This window comes from Engystomops pustulosus, chromosome 10 (assembly GCF_040894005.1).
Source record: "Engystomops pustulosus chromosome 10, aEngPut4.maternal, whole genome shotgun sequence".
NCBI classification, from domain to species: domain Eukaryota; kingdom Metazoa; phylum Chordata; class Amphibia; order Anura; family Leptodactylidae; genus Engystomops; species Engystomops pustulosus.
In genome coordinates this window covers 5,447,456-5,461,960 of record NC_092420.1, presented here as the reverse complement: position 1 = coordinate 5,461,960, position 14,505 = coordinate 5,447,456, and the positions used below count along the sequence as shown (strand labels likewise).

Sequence of the window (14,505 nt, the reverse complement as noted above, 5' to 3'; positions counted from 1 at the left end):
ACACGTGGTTAGCCCCCTCTTATTAGTAAGTGCCCCCTCTGATCCCTCCGCCCTGGACACGTGGTTACCCCCCTCTTATTAGTAAGTGCCCCCTCTGATCCCTCCGCCCTGGACACATGGTTACCCCCCTCTTATTAGTAAGTGCCCCCTCTGATCCCTCCGCCCTGGACACGTGGTTACCCCCCTCTTATTAGTAAGTGCCCCCCCTGATCCCTCCGCCCTGGACACGTGGTTAGCCCCCTCTTATTAGTAAGTGCCCCCTCTGATCCCTCCGCCCTGGACACGTGGTTACCCCCCTCTTATTAGTAAGTGCCCCCCCTGATCCCTCCGCCCTGGACACATGGTTACCCCCCTCTTATTAGTAAGTGCCCCCCTGATCCCTCCGCCCTGGACACATGGTTACCCCCCTCTTATTAGTAAGTGCCCCCCCTGATCCCTCCGCCCTGGACACGTGGTTAGCCCTTCTTATTAGTAAGTGCCCCCTCTGATCCCTCCGCCCTGGACACGTGGTTAGCCCCTCTTATTAGTAAGTGCCCCCTCTGATCCCTCCGCCCTGGACACATGGTTAGCCCCCTCTTATTAGTAAGTGCCCCCTCTGATCCCTCCGCCCTGGACACGTGGTTACCCCCCTCTTATTAGTAAGTGCCCCCCCTGATCCCTCCGCCCTGGACACATGGTTACCCCCCTCTTATTAGTAAGTGCCCCCCCTGATCCCTCCGCCCTGAACACATGGTTACCCCCCTCTTATTAGTAAGTGCCCCCCCTGATCCCTCCGCCCTGGACACGTGGTTACCCCCCTCTTATTAGTAAGTGCCCCCCCTGATCCCTCCGCCCTGGACACGTGGTTAGCCCTTCTAATTAGTAAGTGCCCCCTCTGATCCCTCCGCCCTGGACACGTGGTTAGCCCCTCTTATTAGTAAGTGCCCCCCTCTGATCCCTCCGCCCTGGACACGTGGTTAGCCCCCTCTTATTAGTAAGTGCCCCCTCTGATCCCTCCGCCCTGGACACGTGGTTACCCCCCTCTTATTAGTAAGTGCCCCCCTGATCCCTCCGCCCTGAACACATGGTTACCCCCTCTTATTAGTAAGTGCCCCCCCTGATCCCTCCGCCCTGGACACGTGGTTTCCCCCACTTATTAGTAAGTGCCCCCCCTGATCCCTCCGCCCTGGACACGTGGTTACCCCCTCTTATTAGTAAGTGCCCCCCCTGATCCCTCCGCCCTGGACACGTGGTTAACCCCCTCTTATTAGTAAGTGCCCCCCCTGATCCCTCCGCCCTGGACACGTGGTTACCCCCCTCTTATTAGTAAGTTTCCCCCCTGATCCCTCCGCCCTGGACACGTGGTTACCCCCCTCTTATTAGTAAGTGCCCCCCCTGATCCCTCCGCCCTGGACATGTGGTTACCCCCCTCTTATTAGTAAGTGCCCCCCTGATCCCTCCGCCCTGGACACGTGGTTACCCCACTCTTATTAGTAAGTGCCCCCCTGATCCCTCCGCCCTGGACACGTGGTTACCCCCCTCTTATTAGTAAGTGCCCCCTCTGATCCCTCCGCCCTGAACACATGGTTACCCCCCTCTTATTAGTAAGTGCCCCCCCTGATCCCTCCGCCCTGGACATGTGGTTACCCCCCTCTTATTAGTAAGTGCCCCCCTGATCCCTCCGCCCTGGACACGTGGTTACCCCCCTCTTATTAGTAAGTGCCCCCCCTGATCCCTCCGCCCTGAACATGTGGTTACCCCCCTCTTATTAGTAAGTGCCCCCCTGATCCCTCCGCCCTGGACACGTGGTTACCCCCCTCTTATTAGTAAGTGCCCCCCTGATCCCTCCGCCCTGGACACGTGGTTACCCCCCTCTTATTAGTAAGTGCCCCCCCTGATCCCTCCGCCCTGGACACGTGGTTAGCCCCTCTTATTAGTAAGTGCCCCCCCTGATCCCTCCGCCCTGGACACGTGGTTACCCCCCTCTTATTAGTAAGTGCCCCCCTGATCCCTCCGCCCTGGACATGTGGATACCCCCCTCTTATTAGTAAGTTTCCCCCCTGATCCCTCCGCCCTGGACACGTGGTTAGCCCCTCTTATTAGTAAGTGCCCCCTCTGATCCCTCCGCCCTGGACACGTGGTTACCCCCTCTTATTAGTAAGTGCCCCCTCTGATCCCTCCGCACTGGACACGTGGTTACCCCCCTATTATTAGTAAGTGCCCCCCTGATCCCTCCGCCCTGGACACGTGGTTACCCCCCTCTTATTAGTAAGTGCCCCCCCTGATCCCTCCGCCCTGGGAATCTGCAGCGGGGTCTCCTCCATACAATGGGACCTGTGTGCTGCCGCCGGGCACCAAGGAAAGCTCCACCATTGCATCTGGAATCAATTTTTTTTTAAATAATCGAGGAGGGAGGGCGACCCTCTGCCAACACTTCCTGGCAGCCGATCCAGCGCTGCATCGGGAAATACTTACCTGGAGCTGCAGAAAATTACCCCAGACATTCACAAGGTTTCTGCTCCGAGGCTGCACCATATATAGTATCTCAATCTATCACGTGTGATACTGTCTAACTAGCTGTGTATCTAATCCCATCCTGTGTGGTACAGTCTGCCGAGCTGTGTATCTAATCCCATCCTGTGTGGTACAGTCTGCTGAGCTGTGTATCTAATCCCATCCTGTGTGATACTCTGCTGAGCTGTGTATCTCAATCTATCACGTGTGATACTGTCTGCTGAGCTGTGTATCTAATCCTATCATGTGTGATACTGTCTGCTGAGCTGTGTATCTAATCCTATCCTGTGTGATACTGTCTGATGAGCTGTGTATCTAATCCCATCCTGTGTGGTACAGTCTGCCGAGCTGTGTATCTAATCCCATCCTGTGTGGTACTCTCTGCTGAGCTGTGTATCTCAATCTATCATGTGTGATACAGTCTGCTGAGCTGTGTATCTAATCCTATACTGTGTGATACAGTCTGCTGAGCTGTGTATCTAATCCTATCATGTGTGATACTGTCTGCTGAGCCGTGTATCTAATCCTATCCTGTGTGATACTGACTGCTGAGCTGTGTATCTAATCCCATCATGTGTGATACAGTCTGCTGAGCTGTGTATCTAATCCAATCCTGTGTGATACTGACTGCTGAGCTGTGTATCTAATCCAATCCTGTGTGATACTGACTGCTGAGCTGTGTATCTAATCCTATCCTGTGTGATACTGTCTGCTGAGAGGTGTATCTAATCCTATCCTGTGTGATACTGTCTGCTGAGCTGTGTATCTAATCCTATCCTGTGTGATACTGCCTGCTGAGCTGTGTATCTAATCCCATCCTGTGTGATACAGTCTCAGAATCCCCTAATTCTCGTGTAACCTACAAGGAACTATACATTTGCTATTTTGTAGAGTAACATCTGTTTTCCCCGTCCTGCGGCTCGGATACGTTGCCTGATCTTGTTGCTTTGTGTCTGACAGGAGTTTTCATGTTCTTTTTCTTTCGCCTGAGGTTCCAGTTACAGAATCCTCTATATTCACAGAGCAGCGATATTTGGATAAGGTTCATTTACAGACAGGGTGCGGCCACCTACCCGGCTACACCCCCACCGAGCCACAGCCAGTCTGACCACATATCTACCTGCCCACAGCCAGAGGAATCCACAGCCACGAGCCAAGAAACACCATCCCATCATCCTGTATTATACTCCAGAGCTGTACTCACTATTCTGCTGCTGGTGCAGTCACTGTGTACATACATGACATTACTTATCCTGTACTGATCCTGAGTTACATCCTGTATTATACTCCAGAGCTGCACTCACTATTCTGCTGCTGGTGCAGTCACTGTGTACATACATGACATTACTTATCCTGTACTGATCCTGAGTTACATCCTGTATTATACTCCAGAGCTGCACTCACTATTCTGCTGCTGGGGCAGTCACTGTGTACATACATGACATTACTTATCCTGTACTGATCCTGAGTTACATCCTGTATTATACTCCAGAGCTGCACTCACTATTCTGCTTCTGGTGCAGTCACTGTACATACATGACATTACTTATCCTGTACTGATCCTGAGTTACATCCTGTATTATACCCCAGAGCTGCACTCACTATTCTGCTGCTGGTGCAGTCACTGTGTACATACATGACATTACTTATCCTGTACTGATCCTGAGTTACATCCTGTATTATACCCCAGAGCTGCACTCACTATTCTGCTGCTGGTGCAGTCACTGTGTACATACATGACATTACTTATCCTGTATTATACCCCAGAGCTGCACTCACTATTCTGCTGCTGGTGCAGTCACTGTGTGCATACATGACATTACTTATCCTGTACTGATCCTGAGTTACATCCTGTATTATACCCCAGAGCTGCACTCACTATTCTGCTGCTGGTGCAGTCACTGTGTACATACATGACATTACTTATCCTGTACTGATCCTGAGTTACATCCTGTATTATACCCCAGAGCTGCACTCACTATTCTGCTGCTGGTGCAGTCACTGTGTACATACATGACATTACTTATCCTGTACTGATCCTGAGTTACATCCTGTATTATACTCCAGAGCTGCACTCACTATTCTGCTGCTGGTGCAGTCACTGTGTACATACATGTCATTACTTATCCTGTACTGATCCTGAGTTACATCCTGTATTATACCCCAGAGCTGCACTCACTATTCTGCTGCTGGTGCAGTCACTGTGTACATACATGACATTACTTATCCTGTACTGATCCTGAGTTACATCCTGTATTATACCCCAGAGCTGCACTCACTATTCTGCTGCTGGTGCAGTCACTGTGTACATACATGACATTACTTATCCTGTACTGATCCTGAGTTACATCCTGTATTATACCGCAGAGCTGCACTCACTATTCTGCTGCTGGTGCAGTCAGTGTACATACATGACATTACTTATCCTGTACTGATCCTGAGTTACATCCTGTATTATACCCCAGAGCTGCACTCACTATTCTGCTGCTGGTGCAGTCACTGTGTACATACATGACATTACTTATCCTGTACTGATCCTGAGTTACATCCTGTATTATACTCCAGAGCTGCACTCACTATTCTGCTGCTGGTGCAGTCACTGGGTACATACATGACATTACTTATCCTATACTGATCCTGAGTTACATCCTGTATCATACTCCAGAGCTGCACTCACTATTCTGCTGCTGGTGCAGTCATACATGACATTACTTATCCTGTACTGATCCTGAGTTAAATCCTGTAGAGGTTTTATTAAAATATATAATATAAAACATAACAATAACACAAAACATAATATACAATATTATTATATTATACGTATACAAAATATTTACAACAACTCACCTGCTGGTCCAGCCCCATTTACACCTAGCACTTTTTTTAATATACAGAACATATACACCCAAATAATTAAATAACACAACATCCCTCCCCCCAACCACATCATAAACCAACAATTGAAAATAAATCACACCCACAAATTAACATAACCACACCCTCTACTAACTCACTATTCTCATTCAGAGGTTACACATACAGGCAGTATACAGCTGTCAGTGCTGTAGATGTGTATGTGTGTAGAGTCCCCTGGCGCGGTATTATTTATATGTACATATAGGTGACATGGTGCAGGTAGGTGTAGGGTTTATAGCTCATCCATGCTGGGAGTTGTAGTCCCACATCAGCTGTAAGTCACAGGTTTCTTAAGTTTTACTATAAGAATCATCTACATTGAAAGTTGTGCTGGGAGTTGTAGTTCCACAGCCGATGTAAAGCCTCAGGTAGTATAAGATTATCTTATCATCTATGACCTCTATGTGCATTGCTGGGACTTGTAGTCCTCCATCAGCACAGGTGGTCCATGTCTCTCCTATGATACATTAGGGTATGCTGGGAGTTGTAGTTCCACATCAGATGTAAAGCCTCAGGTAGTGTAAGATTATCTATAAGTCATCCTGTGCTCTGCTGGGACTTGTAGTCCTCCTTCTGCACAGGTGGTACATGTCTCTGCAATGATGTATTAGTGTATGCTGGGAGTTGTAGTTCATGCACTCACCTGTGTCCCTGTGCGGAGCTCCATGTCCTGGGTTGTCAGGGTTGTCAGTCCTCTGCATCTCCTGCCGACTGATTCATGGAGCTTTAACTCAGAGCAGAAACTCCTGATACAACTCCGGCAGCCAATCCCAGCCCCAGGATCCGCCTCACACCCAATGGGGCTCCGGCGGGTGGCCCCCATCTGTGCGAGCCAGGAACACCCAGACAGGGTGACATCAGCCGCCCGCCGCCCAGGAATGACTGATTCACCCGGACCGGCCCGACACTGCCCCAACACCAGGACCTTTAAAGGAATTGGAATTACATCGTGGTCAGCAAGGATCAGAGCGGACGCTTAGATACACGGCTCAGCAGACTGTATCACACAGGACAGGATTAGATACACAGCTCAGCAGACTGTATCACACGTGATGGGATGAGATACACAGCTCAGGAGACAGTATCACACAGCACAGGATGAGATACACAGCTCAGGAGACAGTATCACACAGCACAGGATGAGATACACAGCCCAGGACTGTATCACACAGCACAGGATGAGATACACAGCTCAGGAGACAGTATCACACAGCACAGGATGAGATACACAGCTCAGGAGACAGTATCACACAGCACAGGATGAGATACACAGCCCAGGACTGTATCACACAGCACAGGATGAGATACACAGCCCAGGAGACTGTATCACACAGCACAGGATGAGATACACAGCTCAGCAGACAGTATCACACGTGATGGGATGAGATACACAGCTCAGCAGACAGTATCACACAGGATAGGATCAGATACACAGCTCAGCAGACAGTATCACACAGGATAGGATTAGATACACAGCTCAGCAGACAGTATCACACATGATAGGATTAGATTCACAGCTCAGTAGTCAGTATCACACAGGATATGATTAGATACACAGCTCAGCAGACAGTATCACATAGGATAGGATTAGATACGATTAGATACACAGCTCAGCAGACAGTATCACACAGGATAGGATTAGATACACAGCTCAGCAGTCAGTATCACACAGGATAGGATTAGATACACAGCTCAGCAGTCAGTATCACACAGGATAGGATTAGATACACAGCTCAGCAGTCAGCATCACACAGGATAGGATTAGATACACAGCTCAGCAGACAGTATCACACAGGATAGGATTAGATACACAGCTCAGTGGTCAGTATCACATAGTATAGGATTAGATACACAGCTCAGCGGTCAGTATCACACAGGTTGGGATTAGATACACAGCTCAGCAGTATCACTCGGCATAGGATTAGATACACAGCTCAGCAGACAGTATCACACAGGATAGGATAAGATACACAGCTCAGCAGACAGTATCACACAGCATAGGATTAGATACACAGCTCAGCAGACGGTATCACACAGGAGAGGATTAGATACACAGCTCAGCAGACAGTATCACACAGGTTAGGATTAGATACACAGCTCAGCAGACAGTATCACACAGGAGAGGATTAGATACACAGCTCAGCAGAGAGTATCACCCAGGATCAGATACACAGCTCAGCAGACTGTATCACACAGGATAGGATTAGATACACAGCTCAGCGGTCAGTATCACACAGGATGGGATTAGATACAGCGGTCAGTATCGCACAGCATAGGATTAGATACAGCGGTCAGTATCGCACAGCATAGGATTAGATACAGCGGTCAGTATCGCACAGCATAGGATTAGATACAGCGATCAGTATCACACAGCATAGGATTAGATACAGCGGTCTGTATGCTGGGGGCTCACACCTCGTGTTCCAGATGCAGGGGGGTAGGGGGGGAGGGGGGTACAAGGTGTTGGGGCTCGGGGACCCTCTCCCTATAAATGGGGATTCTGTACAGTGGAGCCTTTGTCCAGGACTTTCCTCGTCTCCTGTTACACCTGCGGCGCAGCCAACGCGGAGAAGTGCGAGCGCCGGGGGAAGGGGCCGCCATTGGCTCATCTCTCGCCCTTTGCAGAGCCCAGAAATTACAAAGAGCCGAGCCCAGGGCGAGGGGCTGGTGCCAGGGGGGCAAAGGGACGGCAACTGGGAAAGTGCTATATGGTTCAACTGTGTGTGCACTGTATGGCGGTATTATGTGTGCACTGTATGACGGTATTATGTGTGCACTGTATGACGGTATTATGTTTGCGCTGTATGATGGTATTATGTGTGCATTGCATCACGGTATGTGTGCACTGTATGATGGTATTATGTGTGCGCTGTATGGCAGTATTATGTGTGCACTGTCTGGTACTATTATGTGTGCACTGCATGACGGTATTGTGTGCACTGCATGACGGTATTATGTGTGCACTGCATGACGGTATTATGTGTGCACTGTATGATGGTATGTGTGCACTGTATGACGGTATTATCTGTGCACTGTATGATGGTATGTGTGCACTGTATGATGGTATTATGTGTGCACTGTACGACGGTATGTGTGCACTGTACGACGGTATTATGCGTGCCCTGTATGGTACTATTATGTGTGCACTGTATGACGGTATTATGTGTGCGTGCGTGCGTGCGTGCGTGCGTGCGTACGCTGTGTGTGCGCGTGTAATATGCGTGCGTGTACTGTGCGTGTGTATGAGCCGCTCCGGAGTCTCCCACATGTTTATACGCGGCTGCGTTTCATCTCCCGGGATTGTCTCGTTCCGCCACTTCTGAAAATCAAGATAATCCAAAGCTGCTGTGACCATCACACGGGCCCCGGCCGCCCCTGCTTAAAGGGAAAGTCAGAAAGACGCAACTTATACACAGACCTAACTGCTCCCATTTGGCTGCCTTTATAGATGGGTGTGTACTGAGCGTTTACCCAGCTTTCCCTGGCTCCTGGATGGCACCCAGCTTTACCAAGAATGGATAGTGTCTGAATAAACTTGCCCCATATTTAAAGGGCAGGTCTGATGAGAACACCATGTATATACCCCATACAATGGATAGAAGAAAACTGTCACCAGAAGATCCCTTTAAGTAAAGGTTCTGGCCAACTCTGTTACAATGTTTCAAAATCTTCAGGATTCTGGGTAACAGGCAGGACTAGGACCAGTACCAGTACCAGGAGCCCACATGGGGTCTGCTGCTGCCCGCGGGGGTCCTCCATTAGTCATTCATGCCAGGAATGACCTGCACTTCGCACCACTGACTGCTTGGTACCTGTTCACATTAATCGTAATGGGGGGAATTCATCACCAGTGACGTTACTTTTCCACCTGCCCCATCCCCCCCCCCCCCCCCCCCCCGGAGGTATAAGGGGGGGGGGGGGCATTTTCTCCTTGTGTTTTTTGCGGTTGCGTTTTTTGGGCTGTGTTTAGAAACACGTGAATTACTAGTACAAACAGCAGGGAGAAGATCGCTCCGATTTTACACGTTCTAAGTGGCGCCGCTGCACATCCAGCATTGGGGCTTATTTACTAAGGGTCGCGGATCGCACTTTTGTCGGGCTGTTCACGGTCTTCGGGATTGCAAGACTTTGGGGCACATTTACTTACCCGGTCCATTCGCGTTCCAGCGGCGGCTTCTCCGCTCTGGATTCGGGTCCGGCCGGGATTTAATAAGGTAGTTCTTCCGCCGTCCACCAGGTGGCGCTGCTGCGCTGAAAGTAAACTCATCGCGCCGGAATGCACCGAGCTGGACCAGGTGAAGGTAAGCGGTCCTTATGCGACACAATTCGGTTTTTAAATTCAGGGGCTTGTCCGAATAATTCGGGTTGCTCGAAAACCACGCCCCTATTTGTGGCGCACGGAAGCTGGTGCGCGCGCGACACAATCCAAACCCGTGCGCCACAATCCCGGGGCAATTCAAGGAAACTCGGCGCAAATCGGAAATATTCGGGTAACACATCGGGAAAACGCGATTCGGGCCCTTAGTAAATGACCCCCTTTGACAGGTATGTAACAGGGGCCTGCGCTGAGAATGTGTCGCACGCGACATGTGACAGAAATCAGGGGGAAGAAAAAGTGAACTGCGGGGACCTGAGCGGGGGAGCCAATAGACTAAAAGACTAGAAATCAATAAAATTATTATCCCTGTACTGTGACATCACTGTGTGCATTATCCCTGTACTGTGACATCACTGTGTGCATTATCCCTGTACTGTGACATCACTGTGTGTATTATCCCTGTACTGTGACATCACTGTGTGTATTATCCCTGTGCTGTGACATCACTGTGTGTATTATCCCTGTGCTGTGACATCACTGTGTGTATTATCCCTGTACTGTGACATCACTGTGTGTATTATCCCTGTACTGTGACATCACTGTGTGTATTATCCCTGTACTGTGACATCGCTGTATGTATTATCCTTGTACTGTGACATCACTGTGTGTATTATCCCTGTACTGTGACATCACTGTGTGTATTATCCCTGGTGGCTCCTGGACATTCTGGACCTCGGATGTTTCCCGGATAGTTTAGTATTTTCTGGATTTTTCTATTATTAGTGATTTATGTGAATGGACATTTCTCGGATTCTGGCGCTGAGCGTAGACATAACATCTAAAATAGAAAATTCCAGCGGCTCCAGAAGGAAATGAATATTATTGGTTTTTGGCACGGTGCCACCCGAGCTGCCAGTCTGGACCTCTGCCCTGCGCTCTCCGGGGTCCTCCCTGCTGACATGTGCTGGGGCCCGGGCTGTGGTTCTGGTTCTGGTTCCCTCCAGCTCTCAGCACTTTGTGTATCTCCGGATAACCTCAGACAGTTAGGATGTAGCCGCCGGCTCGGGCTCCGGGCAGCGCCGCTCGTTCCTGGTTGGCAGCTCCGGCTCTTAATTATAGTAACATTCCTCCAAACCTCGGAATTTGGGAAATTAGCCGAATGTCCAAAATAAATGTTTTCTTCTGCGCAGACGGAAAAGAAACTATTTCTCCAAACCTGAGCCATAGACAACACCGGAGCATGGTCTTATATGGGGCAGGAGCGAGAGGTGGGCACCCGGCCTGGCACAGGGGGGGGGGGGGGGGGGACAGAGGTCTCCAGATATTGTTAATTTGTCTGGATCCTGCGAAAGTTAATATTTTCTCAATGGGGGAGGGGGGGGGATATTAAGGAACATTCAGCCCCAGACAGGACATTACAGCCTGCCCTCTGTATACACTGAGGATACACACTACAGGACATTACAGCCTGCCCTCTGTATACACTGAGGATACACACTACAGGACATTACAGCCTGCCCTCTGCATACACCGAGGATACACACTACAGGACATTACAGCCTGCCCTCTGTATACACCGAGGATACACACTACAGGACATTACAGCCTGCCCTCTGTATACACTGAGGATACACACTACAGGACATTACAGCCTGCCCTCTGTATACACTGAGGATACACACTACAGGACATTACAGCCTGCCCTCTGCATACACTGAGGATACACACTACAGGACATTACAGCCTGCCCTCTGCATACACTGAGGATACACACTACAGGACATTACAGCCTGCCCTCTGCATACACTGAGGATACACACTACAGGACATTACAGCCTGCCCTCTGCATACACTGAGGATACACACTACAGGACATTACAGCCTGCCCTCTGTATACACTGAGGATACACACTACAGGACATTACAGCCTGCCCTCTGCATACACCGAGGATACACACTACAGGACATTACAGCCTGCCCTCTGTATACACCGAGGATACACACTACAGGACATTACAGCCTGCCCTCTGTATACACACTACAGGACATTACAGCCTGCCCTCTGCATACACCGAGGATACACACTACAGGACATTACAGCCTGCCCTCTGTATACACACTACAGGACATTACAGCCTGCCCTCTGCATACACCGAGGATACACACTACAGGACATTACAGCCTGCCCTCTGTATACACCGAGGATACACACTACAGGACATTACAGCCTGCCCTCTGCATACACCGAGGATACACACTACAGGACATTACAGCCTGCCCTCTGCATACACCGAGGATACACACTACAGGACATTACAGCCTGCCCTCTGCATACACCGAGGATACACACTACAGGACATTGCAGCCTGCCCTCTGTATACACCGAGGATACACACTACAGGACATTACAGCCTGCCCTCTGCATACACCGAGGATACACACTACAGGACATTACAGCCTGCCCTCTGCATACACCGAGGATACACACTACAGGACATTACAGCCTGCCCTCTGCATACACCGAGGATACACACTACAGGACATTACAGCCTGCCCTCTGCATACACCGAGGATACACACTACAGGACATTACAGCCTGCCCTCTGCATACACCGAGGATACACACTACAGGACATTACAGCCTGCCCTCTGCATACACCGAGGATACACACTACAGGACATTACAGCCTGCCCTCTGCATACACCGAGGATACACACTACAGGACATTACAGCCTGCCCTCTGCATACACCGAGGATACACACTACAGGACATTACAGCCTGCCCTCTGTATACACCGAGGATACACACTACAGGACATTACAGCCTGCCCTCTGCATACACCGAGGATACACACTACAGGACATTACAGCCTGCCCTCTGCATACACCGAGGATACACACTACAGGACATTACAGCCTGCCCTCTGCATACACCGAGGATACACACTACAGGACATTACAGCCTGCCCTCTGTATACACTGAGGATACACACTACAGGACATTACAGCCTGCCCTCTGTATACACCGAGGATACACACTACAGGACATTACAGCCTGCCCTCTGTATACACCGAGGATACACACTACAGGACATTACAGCCTGCCCTCTGTATACACTGAGGATACACACTACAGGACATTACAGCCTGCCCCCTGCATACACCGAGGATGCACACTACAGGACATTACAGCCTGCCCTCTGTATACACCGAGGATACACACTACAGGACATTACAGCCTGCCCTCTGCATACACCGAGGATACACACTACAGGACATTACAGCCTGCCCTCTGTATACACCGAGGATACACACTACAGGACATTACAGCCTGCCCTCTGCATACACTGAGGATACACACTACAGGACATTACAGCCTGCCCTCTGCATACACCGAGGATACACACTACAGGACATTACAGCCTGCCCTCTGTATACACCGAGGATACACACTACAGGACATTACAGCCTGCCCTCTGCATACACTGAGGATACACACTACAGGACATTACAGCCTGCCCTCTGTATACACTGAGGATACACACTACAGGACATTACAGCCTGCCCTCTGTATACACCGAGGATACACACTACAGGACATTACAGCCTGCCCTCTGTATACACCGAGGATACACACTACAGGACATTACAGCCTGCCCTCTGTATACACCGAGGATACACACTACAGGACATTACAGCCTGCCCTCTGCATACACCGAGGATACACACTACAGGACATTACAGCCTGCCCTCTGCATACACCGAGGATACACACTACAGGACATTACAGCCTGCCCTCTGTATACACCGAGGATACACACTACAGGACATTACAGCCTGCCCTCTGTATACACTGAGGATACACACTACAGGACATTACAGCCTGCCCTCTGTATACACCGAGGATACACACTACAGGACATTACAGCCTGCCCTCTGTATACACCGAGGATACACACTACAGGACATTACAGCCTGCCCTCTGTATACACTGAGGATACACACTACAGGACATTACAGCCTGCCCTCTGTATACACCGAGGATACACACTACAGGACATTACAGCCTGCCCTCTGTATACACCGAGGATACACACTACAGGACATTACAGCCTGCCCTCTGCATACACTGAGGATACACACTACAGGACATTACAGCCTGCCCTCTGTATACACTGAGGATACACACTACAGGACATTACAGCCTGCCCTCTGTATACACCGAGGATACACACTACAGGACATTACAGCCTGCCCTCTGCATACACCGAGGATACACACTACAGGACATTACAGCCTGCCCTCTGCATACACCGAGGATACACACTACAGGACATTACAGCCTGCCCTCTGCATACACTGAGGATACACACTACAGGACATTACAGCCTGCCCTCTGTATACACCGAGGATACACACTACAGGACATTACAGCCTGCCCTCTGCATACACCGAGGATACACACTACAGGACATTACAGCCTGCCCTCTGTATACACCGAGGATACACACTACAGGACATTACAGCCTGCCCTCTGTATACACCGAGGATACACACTACAGGACATTACAGCCTGCCCTCTGCATACACTGAGGATACACACTACAGGACATTACAGCCTGCCCTCTGCATACACCGAGGATACACACTACAGGACATTACAGCCTGCCCTCTGCATACACCGAGGATACACACTACAGGACATTACAGCCTGCCCTCTGCATACACTGAGGATACACACTACAGGACATTACAGCCTGCCCTCTGCATACACTGA

General features: G+C 50.0%; 1 protein-coding gene across 4 annotated transcripts in view; it reads right to left on the bottom strand.

Annotated features, from left to right (window-relative positions):
- Nucleotides 1-14,505, bottom strand: part of LMCD1 (LIM and cysteine rich domains 1) — a 120,936-nt gene that overhangs the window by 17,968 nt on the left and 88,463 nt on the right. Inside the window, exons 1-2 of one of the 4 annotated variants that reach the window (XM_072127468.1) lie at nt 8,686-8,762; nt 6,053-6,334 (exon numbers count right to left, since the gene is read on the bottom strand). The exons of 1 other annotated variant lie outside the window; for it this stretch is intronic. In XM_072127468.1, coding sequence (XP_071983569.1) covers nt 6,053-6,334; nt 8,686-8,700 — 297 coding nt within the window. In that variant the 5' untranslated portion in view covers nt 8,701-8,762. Of the gene's footprint in view, nt 1-3,368; nt 3,484-6,052; nt 6,335-7,824; nt 8,631-8,685; nt 8,763-14,505 lie in introns of those variants that run through there. 2 more of the 4 variants (XM_072127467.1, XM_072127469.1) reach the window with 2 other exon arrangements.